The sequence below is a fragment of the Hypanus sabinus genome, chromosome 8 (assembly GCF_030144855.1).
Source record: "Hypanus sabinus isolate sHypSab1 chromosome 8, sHypSab1.hap1, whole genome shotgun sequence".
NCBI lineage: Eukaryota > Metazoa > Chordata > Chondrichthyes > Myliobatiformes > Dasyatidae > Hypanus > Hypanus sabinus.
In genome coordinates, this window is record NC_082713.1 from 105,306,591 (window position 1) to 105,325,908 (window position 19,318).

At 43.1% G+C, this 19,318-nt stretch overlaps 1 protein-coding gene across 1 annotated transcript in view; it reads right to left on the reverse strand.

Moving 5' to 3' along the window:
* The window catches only part of ppm1h (protein phosphatase, Mg2+/Mn2+ dependent, 1H), a 223,091-nt gene that overhangs the window by 44,079 nt on the left and 159,694 nt on the right, over positions 1-19,318 (reverse strand). The window contains exon 6 of the mRNA XM_059977530.1: positions 12,024-12,142. Within this exon, the coding sequence (XP_059833513.1) occupies positions 12,024-12,142 (119 nt within the window). The remainder of the gene's footprint in view (positions 1-12,023; positions 12,143-19,318) is intronic.

Below are 19,318 nucleotides of genomic sequence, written 5' to 3' on the forward strand. Positions count from 1 at the left end.
ATTAACATTAATTGTTATATATAATATAATTATTTATATATTAAAGATTATAAATATTTATCTTGTAATAAATAACAATACTTTCTAAATACATTGAATTCCGTTTGCTTGGCTATCAGTTAATTGGGTCAGCCATTTATTTGGAAATTTCTTAAAGAACAAAAACTAATTGAGAAAATTGTCCCTTTGTTTGTTTGGGATACTGTACTGAGGCAGGAGACCGTGCTGAACAGTTTCTACCTAAAGTCATCGTGTGCACTTACTTGCATGGCCGTTAGACACTACACCGTGCTTAGAGCAAACAGTTTTTAAATAGCATCAGTGGCATGTGTTTGTGTTCAAAAAGCAGTGATTTTTGTTCTGATACTTGGTGAGAAATAAGTAGGAAGACAATTCAAACTGTTTTGCTCACTGCTGTTTGAATAATTCATGCTTGAAGATTCCCCAAACTTCAAGTGCAAATGAAACGATTTCACTACTTCTACAAGTTAGGAACTCCTTTTCCCTTTCAGGGTGGATGGGAAGACCCTGTGCTGGAGCTACACTCAGACTTCAGTTCTTTGTGGTGGTGGGACCTGCTCCCAGGGGCTCGTGGCTGGCTGCTTCTTAATATCCCAACAAAAGAAGCCATCCAAGTTTTCACGCAGACAGATCTTGTCAATATTCTGCAAAATTCTGGAAAGCGGGGCAAAGTTAAGATGGCGCTGAACAGTGACTCTTTTGCTTGCATCTCTCAGAAACAGATTTATTTCTATCTTTGATATCTCTGTTTTTCCTTTTCAGGGCTCGGGGGGTGGGGGGGGGGGGTCACTTGAAGACTCTGACTGAAGCTACACTCAGAGTTTGGTTCTTTGCAGTGGTGGGACCCATTCCCAGGGGCTCACAGCTGGCTGCTTTTCAATATCCCAAGGACACAGCCTAGAAGATGAGCATGCCTGCGGGCTTCAGGCTTTGTGGCCCTGTGGACAGGCTAATTCTATACCGGTACCACCAACTGAAGCGCTGAGGGAGAGAACAGAAAATGAGAAACAGCGGATTAACATCAGAGACTGTGTACTTGGGTGAGCTGCATTCTCTCTCTCTCTCTCATTGGTAGGTGAGAGACTATTGCCAATCTGCAAATCATAGAACTAATCAGCCACTTATGTCTCCCTTCTTGCTGTGAAAGGGGACAGCATTTTTTCCCCTTTATTAGGGATAGAGAGAGAGCCTGTAGTATGTTAAATTGTCCGGTGAATGATTAGTTTTTGTCACACTGCAGATCATGGTCTTTATTGGGGATTTTTCTATTGCTTGCTTGGTGGATGGAGGGTGCCAATGCTTATTTTTTTTGAAGGTGGTGGGGTGGGGGAAGGGTCATTGCTTTGCTGCTGCTTGTGAATGGGGGGGGGGAAAGGAGGGGCTTTGAGGCACTCTTCTGTTTTTATGGATGTCCGTGAAGAAAAAGAATTTCAGGATGTGTATTGTATACATCTGATATTAAATAGAACTACTGAACTATTGAATTTGGAGGTATCAGCAACCCACTTGATTGTTACAATGAAAACAAAGATTTAGAGTCATAAAGAAGTTCAGCACAGGAACAGTCTGTTCAGTCTATCTAGTCCATGGCAAAACCATTTAAACTGCCCACTCTCAATGAACAGCACTGTAACCCTCCATACCCTCTACTATCCATGTACCTATACAAACGTTCTATAAACTTAGAAATTTAGCCCACATGGACCACTTGTGCTGGCAGCTCATTCCACACTCTCTCGACCCTCTGAGTGAAGAGGTTTCCCCTCCTATTCCCCTTCAACCTTTCACTTTTCACCATTAAGCCATGACCTCTGGTTGTAATCCAACTCAACCTCAGTGGAAAAAGCTTGTTTACATTTACCCTCATAAGTTTGTATACCTCTATCAAATCTCCCCTCATTCATCTATATTCTAAAGAATAAAGTCCTAAATTCCTTATAAGTCCATCATTCCTGCAGATCTGGCAATATCTTTGTAAATTTTCTCTGTAGTCGTTCAACCTTGTTTACATCTTTCCTGTAGGTGGGTGACCAAAACTACACACAATACTCCAAATCAGGTGTCATCAGTGTCTTATACAACTTCAACGTTACATCCCATCTGTACTAAATACATTGATTTTTGAAGGCCAATGTGCCAAAAAGTTTCTTTATGATTCTCTCTATCTGTGATGCCATTTTCAATCAATTATGTACTTATATTCCCAGATCCCCTTGCCCTGCCGTTCACTGTGTGAGACCAACCCTCATGGGTCCTACCAAAGTGCAAGACCTCACACGTGTCCGCAATAAATTCTGTCTGCCATTTTCTCAGCCCATTTTTTCAGCTGAAAGATGCAATAATCAAAAGCATTGTATCAAGGCAGTTCATTATCTGCACTAGGTGTCTGCACTGGTTTTGTTCAATTACAGTCAATAAAATTAACACAGCAGCATATACTGAATTAATTCCCCCATTGATAACTATTAGGAACTAATACACCATTATTGTATTGTTAGTGTTCTGATTTTTCTGTATTTCATTTAAATACATAAATTGTTACTCAGTAAAATGGTTGCTTGTCTTTTTTTATATCTTTGTAATTATTTCCATAAAATTTTGTTTAATTGGGACAGCCTTTTAATTTGGGTCAAAATGTACTGGCCAATTAACTGATATGCCAATTAACCAGAAATCACTGTATTACATATTATATAATATTGTATAATAAATTATATTATATAATACTTAAATGTAATATTGATATAGCATTTAATATTACAAATGCCATCTATTTTTAAGTTATTATTATATAAATAGTAATTATTGTATTTAAACTTATGGACTTTTCTGGGCTGTTATGTCACACCTTTAATCACCCCCCAGTTAGGAGCCACTCACAATAAAATGAAAATTGTACAGCCAGTCAAGGGTGCTTAATGGTCTGGTGTGGGCTGAGGTAAAGTGACAACCAGAGAGTGTGAGGAGATCTGATGGAGTCATAGCTGGGGGTGGTAAGAGGACTTGACTGCTGGACGGTACTGTCAGACATATCAGACAAGAATCATGTGCAAAGTGTGGGGATGGAGTCAGGAGGATCTGGCCAAGAATTTGAGGGCTCTGTGGTACTGTATTATGGGGTTGGACGTGAGACCCCCGTTATGGGGTGGCAATTGGCAGTGGGTTAAGGAGACTGCTCTAAGGTCAACTGGACCACCAGAGATAGTGTGACGAGGAGGAGTTCAAAGGGAGAATACGTTGATGTCTCAGGCCTCATTGTCAGTGGAACAGGGAGGCAGGGTGCCTCACAACTAATGCTGAGCCAGATTTAATCTCTTGTTAAGGTCTGCTTTGGCAGGAGTGGCCAAAAATGTTCACAGGTCTTGGAGGTGGATTTGTGGAACTGATGTCAAGATGTATGCGCACATTCCAGTGATTGCACAAGTCTGGTATTTTGTCTGTGCAAATAGGCCATAACCAGAGAACCTGGACTGAATTTTTATGAGCGGAATACGTGCTCACTCAGCATCCTGTTGTGTGCAGTGGTCAGATTTTAGATAAAGTTCTTTTGCATAGTGCACATAAAAACAGCCTGCAGTGTGGTGAAAAAATTGACCTGCTGGAAGTAGTTTGCTAGTCACATTGAACTCCAATAAGCCCAAAATCCTATCACTAACTGCATATATAAAGAACAGAACATGGGATCTTCTTACTCTGGACATGACATCTATTGACAAACTGAGTCAAAGAGACAAAAAGGGAGCTTGATATCTTGTCTAAATTAGAGCATGGCTTGGAGTAATTTTCTTGGCTTCAATGAGGAGAGGCTTCAGTCAGAGAAAGCAAAAAAGGAAAAATCTAGGTAGAGTTTCTTTCCCCTCCCCTCTTTACATTTGCTCAGTTATGACGGTGGAGATGCCAGTAGTTGAATGCTCCACTTGCAGGTTGTGGGAAGGCAGGGAGACCTCTGGTGTCTGTGTCTGTGACACAGTGCATGAAGTGCAGCCAGCTGCAGCTTCTAACAAACTACATTTACGGAATTGGAGCTGGAACTGGATGAACTCCTGATCATTTTGGAGGCCGAAGGTGTGATTGATAGACATATAGGGAGGTAGTTAAAACCAAGGTGCAGGACACAGGAGACAGTGTGACAGTCAGGAAGGGAAAAAGGGTTAAGGAGCCAGTGCAGAGTACCCCTGTGGACATTCCCCCTCAACAGGTATATCACTTTGGATACTGCTGAGGGGGTAACCTAGCAGAGTAAAGTCACAGTGGTTGGGTTTCTGGCTCTGAGTCCGGTTCTGTGACTCAGAAGGAGGAGGGGGTGGAGAGATGAGGAGTACTGTGGTGATAGGGTATTAATCAGTTAGGGGAACAGAAAAGAAATTCTGTGGGCGAGAACAAGATTCCGAAGTGATATGTTGCCACCCAGGTGCCAGGGTGCTGACATCTCAGATCGAGTCCTCAGCATTCTCAGGAGGGAGGGTGAACAGTCCATAGGATGAGTGGCGAGGTTCTACATAGGGAGTTTAGGGAGTTAGGCACTAAGTTATAAGGCAGGACCTCCAGGGTTGTGATCTCAAGATCGCTACCCATATCACTTGTGAGTAAAGCCAGAAGTAGGACAATTATACAGTTCAACTCATGGCTAAGGAGTTGCTGTAGGAGGGAGGACGTAAGAGTTTTGGATCATTAGGCTCTCTTTCAGGGAAGGTGGGACCTATACGGAAGAGATGGTTTGCATCTGAACTGGAAGGTTTGATAACGCTACATGGTGGGGTTTAAACTAGAGTTGCAGGGGGATGGAAAACAGAGTGCCAGAACAGTTAGTGGAGAGGTTGTGGAGGCAGATATTGGTAAGACCTCAGACAAAATCAGGAATCAAAAGGTTGAGCATGGTGAGACTAGAGTCCTGAGCCGTGTATATTTCACTGCAAGGGTATCGTAGGAAAGGCAGGTGAGCTTAGGGAATGGATCAACACTTGGAACCACGTGAGGCTTGGCTGCAGGAGGGGCAGGATTGGCAGCTCAATATTCTGGGGTTCCTTTGTTTTAGACGTGATAGAATAGGAGGGATTAAAGGGTGGTGTTACTAGCCAGGGAAGGAGTCATGGCAGTGCTCCGTCAGGACAGATTGGAGAACTTGTCTAGTGAGGCATTATGGGTAGAACTGAGAAATAAGAAAGAAATGACCATGTTAATGAGGCTCTAGAGCACACCATTCAACTGATCTAGGGACTAAAAGGAGAAAATTTGCAGAGAGATTGCAGACTGTTGCAAAACATAAGGTTGTTACAGCAAATGATTTTAACTTTCCACATATTGACTGGAATCCCATACCATGAAAAGACAAGATGGTCTAGAGTTTGTCAAATGTGCTCGGGAAAGTTTCCTTCATCAGCGCGTTGAAGTCCCAATGAGAGAGCGTGTGATATTGGACCTGCTATTATGGAATGAGACAGGGGAGGTGACAGAAGTTTGTGTAGGGGAGCTCTTTGCACCTAGTGACCACAACGACATTAGTTTCAAAGTAAATATGCAAAGAAATAAGTCTTGTCCACGGGTTGAGATTTTAAATTGGAGAAAGGCCAATTTTGATGGTATTAGAAATGATCTGGCTAGTGTGGATTGGGACAGGCTCTTATTCGGCAAAGGTGTACTTGGAGAATGGGAGGCCTTCAAAAGCGAAATTTTGAGGTACAATGCTTGTATGTGCCTGTCAGAATAACTGGCAAAGATAACAGTAGGGAATCTTGTTTTTCAGAGGATATTGAGGCCCTGTGAAGTGAAAAATGAAGGGGCATGGCAGCTATAGGCAAGTAGGAACAAACGAGGTGCTTACAAGAAATGTAAGGAACACTTAAGAAGGATAAAAGAATGCATGAAGTTGCTCGAGCAGACAAGGTGAAGGATAATCCTAAAGGATTCTATAGATATGTTAAGAGCAAAAGGATTGCAAGGGACAAAACTGGTCTTCTGGGAGACCAGAATGGGAATTCATGTGTGGACCCAAAACACATTGGGGAGATCTTAAATAATTTTTTTGCATCTGTATTTGCTCAGAAGATGGACACAGAGTCTATAGAAGTGAGCCAAAGCAGCATCAACTTCATGGACCCTGTACAGATTACAGAGGAGGAGGTGTTTGCTGTCCTGAGGCAAATCAGGGTGGATAATTCCCCAGGGCCTGACAAGATGTTCCCACAGACCCTATGGGAGGCAAGTGCAGAAAATGCTGGGGCCCTAGAAGAGATATTTAAAACGTCATTAGTGACAGGTGAGGTACCAATGGATTGGAGAATAGCCAATGTTCCACTGTTTAAAAAAGACTCTAAACACAGCAGGAAATTGTAGGTGGCGAGTCTGACGTCAGTTGTGGGAAAGTTATTGGAAGGTATTCTAAGGGACTGGATATAGAACTATTTGGATAGACATGGACTGATTAAGGATAGTCAGAAAGGCTTTGTGCGTGATTGGTCATGGTTAGTCAATTTTGTAAAGTTTTTCAAAGAAGTTAACTGGAAATTCGATATACGCAAGGATGTTAACTACATGGACTTTAGTTAGGCATTTGACGGGGTCTCACATGGGAGTTTGGTCAAGAAGGTTCAGTTGCTTGGCATTTAAGATGAGGTGGTAGATTGGATTAGACTTTGGCATTGTGGGAGAAGCCAGAGAGGGTTGTCACTCTGACCGAAGGTATGTGATGAGTGGTGTATCACTGGGTCTTTGTTTATTTGTTGTCTATGTTAATGTGATAATGAGGTTAACTGGATCAACAAGATTGAAGATGCAGGGACAGTGAGGAAGGCTATCATGGCTTGCAGAGGGATTTGCATCAGCTAGAAAAATGGGAGAAGGCATTTAATGGAGATAAGTGTGAGGTTTTGCACTTTGGTAGGATCAGTCAGGGTAGGTCTTACACACTGAACAGTAGGGCACTGAGGAGTGTGGCAGATCAAAAGGATCTTGGAATACAGGTCCATAATTCATTGAAAGTGGTGTCACAGCTAGATGAAGTCATAAAGAAAGCTTTTGGCACATTGGCCTTCATAAATCAATGTACTGAGTACAAGAGATGGGATGTTATGTTAAAGTTGTATAAGAAGTAGGTGAGGCCTAATTTGGAATATTGTGTGCAGTTTTGATCACCTGCCTATAGGAAAGATGTAAATAATGTTGAAAAAGTCAGAGAAAATTTACAAGGATGTTGCTGGGTCTGGAGGATTTGAGTAACAAGGAAAGACTGGAGAGGTTAGGACTGTATTCTTTAGAACATAGAAGACTGAGAGGAGATTTGATGGAGGTATACAAAATCATGAGGGGTATGGATAGGGTAAATGCAAGCAGGCTTTTTCCTCTGAGGTTGGATGTGACTGCAACCAGAGGTTATGGGTTAAGGGTGAAAGGTGAAAGATTTTAGGGGAACAGCAGGAGAAACTTCTTCGCTTGGAGCGTCGAGAGAGTGTGGAATGATTTGCCAGCACAAGTGGTGCATGCAAGCTCAATTTCAATGTTTAAGAGAAGCGTGTATAGGTACATAGATGGTAGGGGTATTGGAGAGCTATGGGCCGGTTGGTGCAGTTTGATGGAAGTAGGCAGTTCGAATGGTTTCAGCATGAACTAGATGGGCTGAAGGACCTGTGTACTTCTCTATGACTCTGACATGATTTTGGCTCCAAGGATACCCATGAGGCAGGATACAATACTGTGCAAAAGTCTTAGGGGCATATATATAGCTAGGTGGCTAAAACTCTTAAACAATACTGTATTTGTCTACGTGGAGTGGAGAGTGACTTTGTAAATTCGGTGGGAGCAAAGAATGTTGGGAATGGCAAGGGTGGAACCGTGGATGGGGTGTGGGATATGTGGCAGAGAGGGAGTGGGTCGGCTGCAGACACACTCAACCTTTGAGACACCAGGCAAGGTCATTTGATTTGAAACAATTGGTCGATTGATCATTACAGAATGTCTCTCTGGTGCTTCCTGCTCCATCCCCTCTCCCTTCCCCCTTTCCCAACCATAATTCCCCTCCCCCTGCCCCCTTCCCACTTTCAGACCACAATAGAGACCCATATCAGAATCAGGTTTATCATCATTTACATGTGTCATGAAATTTACTTTCATATGTGGCAGCAGTACAGTGCAATATATAAAATTACTACAGGATTGAGTCCTGGGCATTCTAGCTATTGACATGTGCCTTAGACTTTTGCACAGTATTGCATACCGCTTGCTTATGGAGTGAGTTGTGATGAAAATTAAACCCATTCATTTCCTGTTGCACAGTTAAGTTACACTTATCAATGACGGATGCTAAAACTCTCCTCTCCGTGTTTACGGGGACTTTAGGCAGTGTTTATGATGGAGGAGCACATGATCAATGAAGAATATAAAACATGGAAGAAGAATGCTCCATCTTTTGGATGACTTGGTTATCACTCATGCATTAAAATGGCCAAGTCTGACTGTACAGAGGTTACCTGACGAGGGAAAGTATGATGATAAGCATAATTTAAATGGCAGTGTGCTGCCCACATTGATGGTAGTGGAGCTGGAAAGAATCAGCCTACACATTAAACATCCTACACACTGACAATGGTGAATAACACTGGAAAGAAACAGTCTTTTAAAATAATTTTGGGACGGGAGTGCAGTTGGCCTGCAGTTTATTAATTTAGTCAAAATGGCTTAGCTTGATAGAGGTGTACAAGATTATAAGGGGCCTAGGTAGAGTGGACAGCCAGCACTTTTTCCCTGGGGTAACAATGGCCAATACCAGAGGACATCCTTTTAAGGTGAGTGAGGGATAGTTTAGTGAGAATGTCAGAGGTGTTTTATTTAAATTATAGAGTGGTAAGTGGCAGGAAGACACTGCTGGGAGTAGTGGTTTACGGCGACACATTAGGAACATTTAAGAGAATTTTAGATAAGCACACGGATGAAAGAAAAACAGAAGGTTATTGGCTATGTAGGAGGAGAGGGTTAGATTGATCACAGAGTGGGTTAAAAGGTCGGCACAACATCGTGGGCTGATGGGCCTGTGATGTTCTATGTTCCATGAAAACAGGCCCTTCTGCCCAATTCAATCATAACAACAAAATGTCTACCAAATTGCATTTGCTTGCATTTGGCCCATGTCCCTCTAAACTTTTCCAGTCTATGTACCTGCCCAAATTTAAAAAAAATATTGTCATTATTCCTGCTTCTCTCACGTCGCCCAGCAGTTTATTCCATCTACCCATCAGCCTCTGGGTGCAATCTTGGCCTCTAGTGCCATTCCCCCCCCTCCCCCCCCCACCACTTACCTTAATCCTACACCTTGTAGTCTTGGACACTCCCTACTCCGGGAAAAGGATGGTGGCTATGTACCCTACCTACGTAACATGATAGATCTCTATAAATATCACGTCTCAGCCTCCTCTGCTTTGGAGAATACTGTGCCAACCTATCCTGTCCTCTTATTAACCAGGACCTCTCGGCAAATTCCTTGTGAATCTTCTCTGCGCCCTCTGTAGCTCACTCATACCCAGTACATGGTGTGTCAACCAGAATCAAACACAGTACCCCAGGTGTGGTCTAAGCCACTTTTCTAGAAGAAGGGGGATATTTCAGAGGACCAAGTATTGAAAGCCTCCTCTGAGAGCAGATAGGAGCCTGAAGAGGTAGACTTAACAACTTAGGAACAGCTTCTTCCTGTTCCATCAGATTTCCTAATAGTCCATGAACACCTTCTGAGCTGTGTCTCAGAAAGGCAGCATCCATTATTAAGGACCTCCAGCACCCAGGACATGCCCTTTTCTCACTGTTACCATCAGGTAGGAGGTACAGAAGCCTGAAGGCACACACTCAGTGATTCAGGAACAGCTTCTTCCCCTCTGCCATCAGATTCCTAAATGGACATTGAACCCGTGAACACTACCTCACTTTTTTTTAATGTATATTATTTCTGTTTTTGCATGATTTTAACCTATTCAATATGTGTATACCATTATTTATTTATTATTATTATTTTTTTCTTCTTCTTCTTCTATATTTATGTATTCCATTAAACTGCTGCTGCAAAACAACAAATTTAACGACATGTGTCAGTAATAATAACCCAGACTCTGTTTCAGATGTGGAAGCAATGGAGTAACTGAGGAGAAAGAGACAGGGTGGAAGGAGCTAGTAGTCACGGTAGCTGTGGGAGTTAGCAGGTTTGTGGTGGGAACTGGCAGTTCTGCAAGGCCTTACGAGGAAAGAAGCAAAGGAAAAGCTTTAACATCTGTTCAGGGTCAGGATCCAAATCAGAATCAGGTTTAATGTCATGAGTTTTGTTGTTTTGTGGCAGTAGTACATTGCAATACATGGTAACAAACACTATTACTTACAATAAAGATGGAACAGACTCGATGGGCTGAATGGCAGAGCAGACTAGATGGGCCAAATGGTTTAATTCTGCTCCTATGTCTTATGGCCTGTAAAATGCAAGGAGAGGGGCCAGAAGCGGAAGTGGTGAGCTTTTTCAAGTTCTCTGAAGATCTCTCCTGAGCCTAACATACTGATACAATTACAAAGATGACACGGCAGTGGCTACATTTCATTAGAAGTTTGAGGAGAATTGGAACGTCACCAAAGACACCTGCAAATTTCTATTGATGTACAGCGGAGAGCACTCTGACTGGTTGCATCACTGTCTAGTACGTAGGGGCCACTGCACAAGACCAGGAAAAAGTGCAAAAAGTTGTAAACTCAGCCAGCTCCATCATGGGCACTGTGTTCCTCAGCATCGAGGACACCTTCAAAGCCGATGTCTCAGGAAGGCGGCCTCCATCATCACCCAAGACATTTGCTCTTCTCATTGCTACCATCAGGGAGGAGGTACAGGAGCCTGAAGATACACACTTAACATTTCAGGAACAGCTTCTTCCCCTCCACCATCAGATTTCTAAATGGACACTGAACCCATGGACATTTCCTCAGTATTTTTTATATCCTCTCTTGTTAAGCTACTTATTTAATTTACTTTTTTATATATGCTTATTGTAATTTATAATTTTTATTATGTACCGCAATGTACTGCTGCAAAACAACAAGATTTCACAACATATGTTGCTGATATTAAACCTGGTTCAGATTCTGATTCTGATAGAGGTCACACATTGTATTATAACAAATGCACATTATGAAAACAAACATTTTGGCAGAACTACCTGTACTTAACTTGTATCATGGTACTGAGCCAAAAGGACAAAATAATCCCGCTGCTGAAATTAGAGAAATTACTTTTTGCTAACTTAATTCATTGTAGTCTGTGGGTGGTTACTGCCAGCATTTACTGCCTATCCCAAACTGTCCCAGGGATCCTATTGGTGAACCACCCTCTGGAACTCTGAGCGGTTTACCAAGCTAACATCACTAATAGCGCTGTTTGTCTGGAGTCCTGTAAAGGATATACTGTGCTCATCGTCCAAGGGGAGACAAGTCGAATATCCTGCTCAGAGGCAAAGTGAACTTGGATAGTTGGGACCAGAAGTGTCCCACTTAGGGTAAAGAGACTAGCCTTGCACACCAATCCGACTCCCCACAGTAATAAAAAAAAAATTTTAACAGAGAATGATGGGTGCGTGGAACGTTCAGCCAGGGATGATGGCAGAGGCAGATGCACTGGGGTCATTTAGGAGACAGGCTCATGGATGTTAGAAAAATGGAGGGCCATGTGGGAGGGAAGGGTTAGATTGGTCTTCAAGTAGGTTAAAAGGTTGACACAGCATTGTGGGTACTATGCAAGTTGCGTTTTATACAGAGAGAAGCTGATACCTGGGATGTGCTGCCAGACGAGATGGTGGAATCTCCTGGAGACACTCTGTATAAACAGGCAGGTAGTAATGTGGGAGAACAGGCAAAACCGTCAGAATAGATAATGATGGGCCACATAACCCTGACTCTATTCAACCTCAGCACATGCAGAACAATACTAAATCAGCAAATGGGGAGGCAACATTGAACAGATTCAACATCCCTTATGGCCACAATCTTACCAGCCGGTCATGTAAAAATCCCTGAAAAGCATTTTCTTCCCAAGTTCCTTACGCTGCACTCTTCTGGAAAACTCCAGGTGGGTGAATTCATTTCCCAGTAAATGTGGCTGCAGATAAGCCTGTGGACACAGGATAAAAGTTAACAGTGTATGGAAAAGCAAAGTTCCAAGTTAAGTACAGAGTAAATTTACCACCAAAATACATACAATACTGTGCAAAAGTCTTGGACACATACACGGTATATAGCTAGGGTGCCTAATGCTTTAGCACAGTACTGTATTTGTCAATGTGGAGCGGACAGCGAGTTTGTAAATCTGGCAGCAGCACAGGTTGTTGGGATTGGTGAGGGTGGGCACCGCGGGAGGGACATGGGACAGACTGCCGAGGAGTGGTGCCAGGAGCAGGTGCAGACACGCCCAGCCCTGAGATACCAAGCGAGGTCACTTCATTCCAAACAATTGGCTTATTGATCATTACAGAATGTCTCTGGCACTACCTGCTCCCTTCCCCTTTTCCCAGCCACTCCCTGCCCCCTTCCCATGCTCAGTCCAGAATAGAGACCCGTATCAGAATCAGGTTTATCATCACTCACATATGTCATGAAATTTGTTTTTTTCCTGACAGCAGTACAGTGCAATACATAAAATTATTACAGTCCTGTGCAAAAGTGTTGGGACACCCTAACTGGGTATATATATGTGCCTAAGACTTTTGCACAAAACTGCATATGTCACCTTATATCACCCTGGGATTTACAATCTTATGGGCTTTTCCTGTACATACACAGACACATAATACAGTCAATTAAAAACTACACACAAACAAAAGTGGAAATCAACGTGTAAATGAAGACAAACTCTGTAAATACAGCACATAAACAAATAATAGGTCATAACTATTTCCAAAGTGTTTATGATGACCAGAGTACAGCCTTAGATTAGAATGTCTCATCTTCATTGTGTGCAATCAGCTTCAGTACTGATAAACCAGATCTATGAAGCCATCAAACTTCATCAACCCACATTCAGGAAGTGTGACTCATTACTGCTTGATCTAAGCTTACAAAGAACAAACATATAGCAAGCCATTAAATTATCCCAGAAATGAAAGCTTAACGTATGAGGAGTGCAGAAGCCTGCACTTGCTGGAGCTTTGAAGAATAAAGCAGGATCTCATTGAGGAGAGGAGAGGCCCTCTGTTGGTCGGAGCTGACCATGGATGTTGCATCCCTGCTGTCTACGTGATATGTAAGCCCAGGGTAGTACGATATGGATAGCAAGCTCTTTACCATGCAGCTGATGAATCTAAAGGAACGGCAGACACCGATACAGTTTGGCACCAGCGGCGTTGCAGAAACTGCCAGTCAGCTTTGAACTCAATGTAGGACTGCCTTAGGGACTCCAGCTCCAGATTTTTCTCCCAGGTTCACTCCCGAAGCCTTCCCCGTGAGTGGGTACCACCGCAAGGCAGTGGAGGTTTGAGATGAAAAGCCAGTAACCTGTGTTTGCCCTCCTCCTGTCAGCAGAAACAGTTCTGCTCCGCTTAGCGGCTCAACCACACATGAAGGCCAGGAGCTGGACTTGGTTGTCAGAGGCTATTTGAGACACACGCCATTGGGAACATTTAATGGGTAGTGGGATTACCACCCCCAGCTATAACAACTTTAAGGAACCTTACCATTGAAACCTAACAATTAGTGAAAGGCCTAGATAGAGAGGACATGCTGAGGATGATTCCAATAGTGGGGGGAGTTTAGGACCAGAGTGTACAGCCTCAGAATAGAAGGATGTCCCTTTTATAACAGAGATGAGGAGGAATTTATTTAGCCAGAGGGTTGGTGGATCAGTGGAATTCATTGCCAGACAGTTGTGGAATCACTGGGCATTTAAAGCGGGGATGGGTTTTTGATTAGTAAAGGTGTCAAAGATTATGGGCAAAGGCAGGAGAATGGGGTTGAGAATGAAAATATATCAACCATGATCAAATGGTGGAGCAGACGATTGACTGAATGGTCTAATTCTGCTCCTACGTTTTATGGCTTAAACATAATAGGAGGAAAGTTAAAGTCTAAAATTAGCCTGTACATAACAGATGGCAATTACTTCTACAATGCACACACGTACCATGTTGCTGAGGGAGAGGGGTTAAGGGATTAATAAAGTGTTTCTTATGCCATTCCCTCTCCTGATTGTTGTACATGCAGGTGTAAATGAATTCTGTGTGACTACTAATCAAAAATCAATTTTAATCACTTGGCTAACAAACCTCAGAACTGAACTTGTAAAATACACAGCGCTACCTAATCCATTTCAAATCACAATACTTCCATTTGCCAGGTTTTCTCAAACATGAACAGATCCGATAAATTTTATTAACCTCTATATAACATCATTTCCCACTGTCATATTTCTTGGATTATCAATTACAATCACACCTCTTGAGGCCTTGATGAATAATACAAATAACCTGTGCTCTTTCTGTTGTCCAAAACCACTTATGACCCATTCAGTAAAAAGTGATCAAATTTGAAAGCCAGTTGAAATCAATAATCTGAATAAAAACAACAGATAACTGGAGACATCAGAAGTCAGCTAGTTAATCTAAGGGTCATCATCAACATTATGAGCCACGTTGTGTGACGTGGGCAATCATGGTCTTTGAGTATGATTGTTCTTGGCAAATTTTTCTACAGAAGTGGTTTGTTATTGCCTGCTTCTGGGCAGTGTCTATATAAGATGGGTGACCCCATTACTCTTCAGAGATTGTCTGCCTGGTGTCAGTGGTCGTATAACCAGCCCTTGTGATCTGCACCGGCTGCTCATATGACCATCCATCACCTGCTCCCATGGCTTAACGTGACCCTGATCGGGGAACTAAGCAGCTGCCACACCTCGCCTAAGGGTGACCCGCAGGCTAGTAGGGGGAAGGAGCATTTTACTCCTCCTTTGGTAGAGACATATCTCCACCCCAACACCCAAATCTAAGGTGGGCATGAGATTAAGGCAGACCTGACTGAGGTTTATAAGATGACAAGAGGCATTCAGCACACCAAATCTTTTTCTTAGAAATGTCAAATACCTAAGGACAGACATTTAAGGTGAGTGGGGAAGTTTAAATGAATCAGAATCAGGTTTATTATCACTGCTTACACATAGTGGCCATTTTATTGGGGATAGGTGGTACATAATAAAATGGCCACAATGTACGCTGTGAAATTTGTTGATTTGTGGCAGTTGTTTTAAAAACAAAAGTACGAAAGTACACTTATTATTGAAGTATGTAAACTTTATACAACCTTGAGATTTGTCTCCTTACAGGCAGCCACAAAACAAAGAAACCCAGAAGAATCCATTAAAAAAGACTGTCAAACACCAAAGAGGAAAAAAAAAGAACAAATTCTGCAAGCAACAGAAAGTAAGTAACACTTAGAACTAAACTTCATAAAAGTGCCATGAAGCCAGTCTTCACTGCAGCCAGTCCAAGAGCTTGTTAGTTGCAGGCCATAGCCTCATTTCGGCACAAAGACAAGTAGACCTTGTCAAGCAACAAACTGAACACTGTCCTGTCCCTCGATTCCAATCCTGACACTCTAACTGCTTCAATCTGGCCTGAAGCTTAAATCAAACATCGGCTTGTCCTCACTGTCGGATCTGTGCCCTGCCACTTCATTACGCTCCTAGGCCCGGGACCTGCTGCCTGAATTTAGCCTGTACCCCACCTTTTCAAACTGGCCCAGCACTTAAATCGGTCAAATATCGGCTCATTTTTCACTTTCAGGCCCGATCCCTGCTGTTTTGAATCGGCTCCAAGTCCACTCCAGCAATAGCTCGCCACACTCAGGTCCTGCCATCTTGATTCAGCCTGTGCAGGCTGTCCCGCATCCGTCGCCACCTTTGAGACTTCAGCTCCCACCGCAAACATACCAGGTAAAGATGGTGGAAACGCTCAGCTTCGAAAGGGAAGTTAGAGGCTATTGATTGCAGTGATCATTGTCCAGAAAAAGTGTCTTTAATAGAGTAGTTAGATTTGTTTGCTGCCAGTAAGGCATTGCTGTGTTTCACCAGCGCCATCTTAAAGTGCAATACATAGAATATACTATAAACGACAAGAAGAAATACATACACCTGTGTGTGTCTATATATACATATATACATTAAGAGAGCAAAAGTACTGACGTAGTGGTCATGGGTTCATTGTCAGTTCCAAAATCTGATGGAAGTGTGCAGGCTAAGCTTTCCTTACAAATGGAGAGTGGGATGGCTGCTGGGGTAGTGGCAGAAGCAGATATGACAAAGGCATTTTAAGAGGAACTAGAGATGCAAGGAATGGAGGGATAAGGGTCATGTGCAGGCTGAAGAGGTTTGATTTTAATTTAGCCATGTACACAAGAGATTCAGAAAATCAGGCAGCATCTTCGGATGGGAATAAACAGTCAATGCTTTGTACCGAGACCCTTTGTCAGTAAGTATCAGGACCTGAAGAAATGTCTCATCCTGAAACCTCGACTCTTATTCCTCTTCGTGGAGGGTACCTGAGTTCCTCCAGCATTTTCTATGCATTGCTGAAGTTTAACTTGACATCATGTTTGGCACAGACAAGATGGACTAAAGGACTTGCTCCTGTGCTCAAAGTTTCATGTTCTATTACAAGAAAAGGTCACAAAGTTGTGATGTGTCACTTAAACATGCCTGAAAGGGACCGATCTAACCATGCTAGTTGTCTAAATATTCATGAAGCCCTTCTTGGATGTGGCCTCCCGCCGTCTATAGCGTTGGTTCAGCATCCTCTATTGACATGCAAGCCAGGGCAGTGCAATATGGAGAGCAAGCTGCTGCCCATGTGGCAGCCTCCGTCCCGTTCTCCACACAGCTGATGAACCAGCTGCATGGCAGGAGTTGCCAGTCAGCATTGAACTCAATGTAGCACTGCCTTAGAGACTCCAGCTCCAGGCTTGTCCTCAGGGTTTACTCCCCAAGACTTCCCCATGAGTGGGTAGAGCCATAGGGCAGCATCAGTTTGCGATCAGAGTTTTCCTTCTCCTCAATAAGCTTCCAGACATTGCTGATGAGCTGAATCTGCCCAGAATTAAACAATCAATTTTGAAATTATTTATCCTTTAGGTGTAACAGACACCATCAAGATCACGTTAGAGTTGTGGAGTAATGCAGTGTGGAAACAGGCCCTTAGTCCAAGATATTCACTTAACAGAGCTGTTAGAAAGCATGCTTCAGAATGGCCGGCCCGCCATTCAGAATGAGGTGGGCTCGCAGCAGGTGGAGTATTTGGGGAAGTGTGTTCGCTCCGCTGCTGTACGACATCTACACGAATGACCAACCTGTAGATGACGTCACACGCTGATTTATATATGCTGACGACTTATGCATCTCTGCCCAAAGCACTGATTTTAACACTGCGAAGAAAACGCTTTCTGAGGCCCGGGAGGGACTAATACCCAATGATGAAGAAAACCACCTCCGCGCAAGCCCATCAAAGACGAAAGTTTGTGCATTCCACCTCAGGAACCGTTAAGCCAAACGACAGCTTAAAGTAACCTGGTGTGGAGCCACCCTGACGCATCGTGAGCACCCTGTCTACTTAGGAGTCACCATTGACAGATGCCTCACTTTCAAGAACCATATCAATAAGACAAAGGCAAAAGTGAGCACACAAAACAACATCCTGAATAAGCTCACTAACACAAAATGGGGAGCAAGCCCGAAAACATTGAGATCCAGTGCACTTGCTCTTTGCTATTCCACTGCTGAATACGCCTGCCCTGCATGGGAAAGATATACTCAAGCTAAGAAGCTGGATGCCGTTCTGAATGCAAGCTGCCAACTTATCATAGGTTGTTTAAAACCAACGAACACCTGTATATCCTGGTGGGTATTGATCCCCCTGATATAAGAAGAACGGTAGCCAGCAAGAAAGAACGACTCCGTCAAACATTAGATGAGGGTCACCCTCTACATGGACATACACCCACATCCAGCCGCCCAAAGTGAAGGAAGAGCTTCAAGAACAGTGTTGCTCCGTTACAATCAACCCCATCTGAAGCCCGCATCGCCTTGTGGAAAGACCGGCTCGCCAGTCTCAAACAACCCCCAACGATGGAAATTCCACCGGATGAAAGCCTTCCCCCAGGAGCTAGTTGCAACTAGGCAAACTGGAAGTGCCTTAACAGACTTAGGACTAGTGTAGGTCGTACAAAGGCGTCACTAAGCAAATGGGAATATACAACCAAGCCAACAACTTGTGAATGTGGAACTGAGCCACAAACTACGCAACTTCTCCTGCAATGCCCATCACTTGAGGAACCCTGTACTGTTGCAGATCTTGCCGAATTCAACAACAAGGTGCAAAAAATGTGTCCATTTCTGGCTGGGCCATGTACAGACTGTCTGTGGACACAATAAGAAGTCGTCTATGCCAGCCACAGCATCCTCCTTGTTAGTCCCAGTTGCCCATAACCTGCACGCACCATCCAATTGCCTCTTCAATTGTATCACGTCCTCTATTGCTCATTGCTGGAAAACATGGTGAAAGAATTTCTCCCTAATCACTGAGATACTTGGGGTCAGTCGCTTCCCTCTAATCTTAATCACCCCTTTGATCTTTACTATCTACATCCTGCTCTTCTTAGGCTTACCCTAAAATACATCAACAGCCTGGTAACATTGCTTCCTTTGCATGTGCTATTATTCTCAGTTTCATTAACCATCAGTTTAAACCTTTATTTGTATATCGAAACATACAGCAAATAGGCGTTGTCTTGTGTCAAATCAAATTAGCAAAGATTGTGCTGGGCGGCTCACAAGTGTCAAAATGCTTTCGGTGTCAACATAGCATGCCCACAGCTCAATAACCCAACTCCAACAGTACGCCTTTGGAATATGGGAGATATCCGGAGAACGTGGAGGAAACCCATGTGGGCATGGATGGGGAGTACATACAAACTTACAGCTTGGTGCTATAAATGGCCTAATAAGATAATGCTCCTTTGTCTTATGGCTGAAGGAAAGCGGAGCCTTGGCTGGCAACAATGGGATGGTGAAAGTCAGGTAAAACATGAATTTAGAAAAGGAGGAAGACAGTGAACTTAGAAGGGTTGAATAGCATAAACAGTCACAGAGGTGGGGAACACAATGCTATGCAGACACTTAAAATAAGAACCAAATATTTTAAAACTGCCAACATTTAAACTATGAGTCACTATCATAGCCTGAAAATCACTAAACTGAAAATCCACAGAAATAGGACAAAGATGAATCAATTCTTATATGAACTATTGTCTG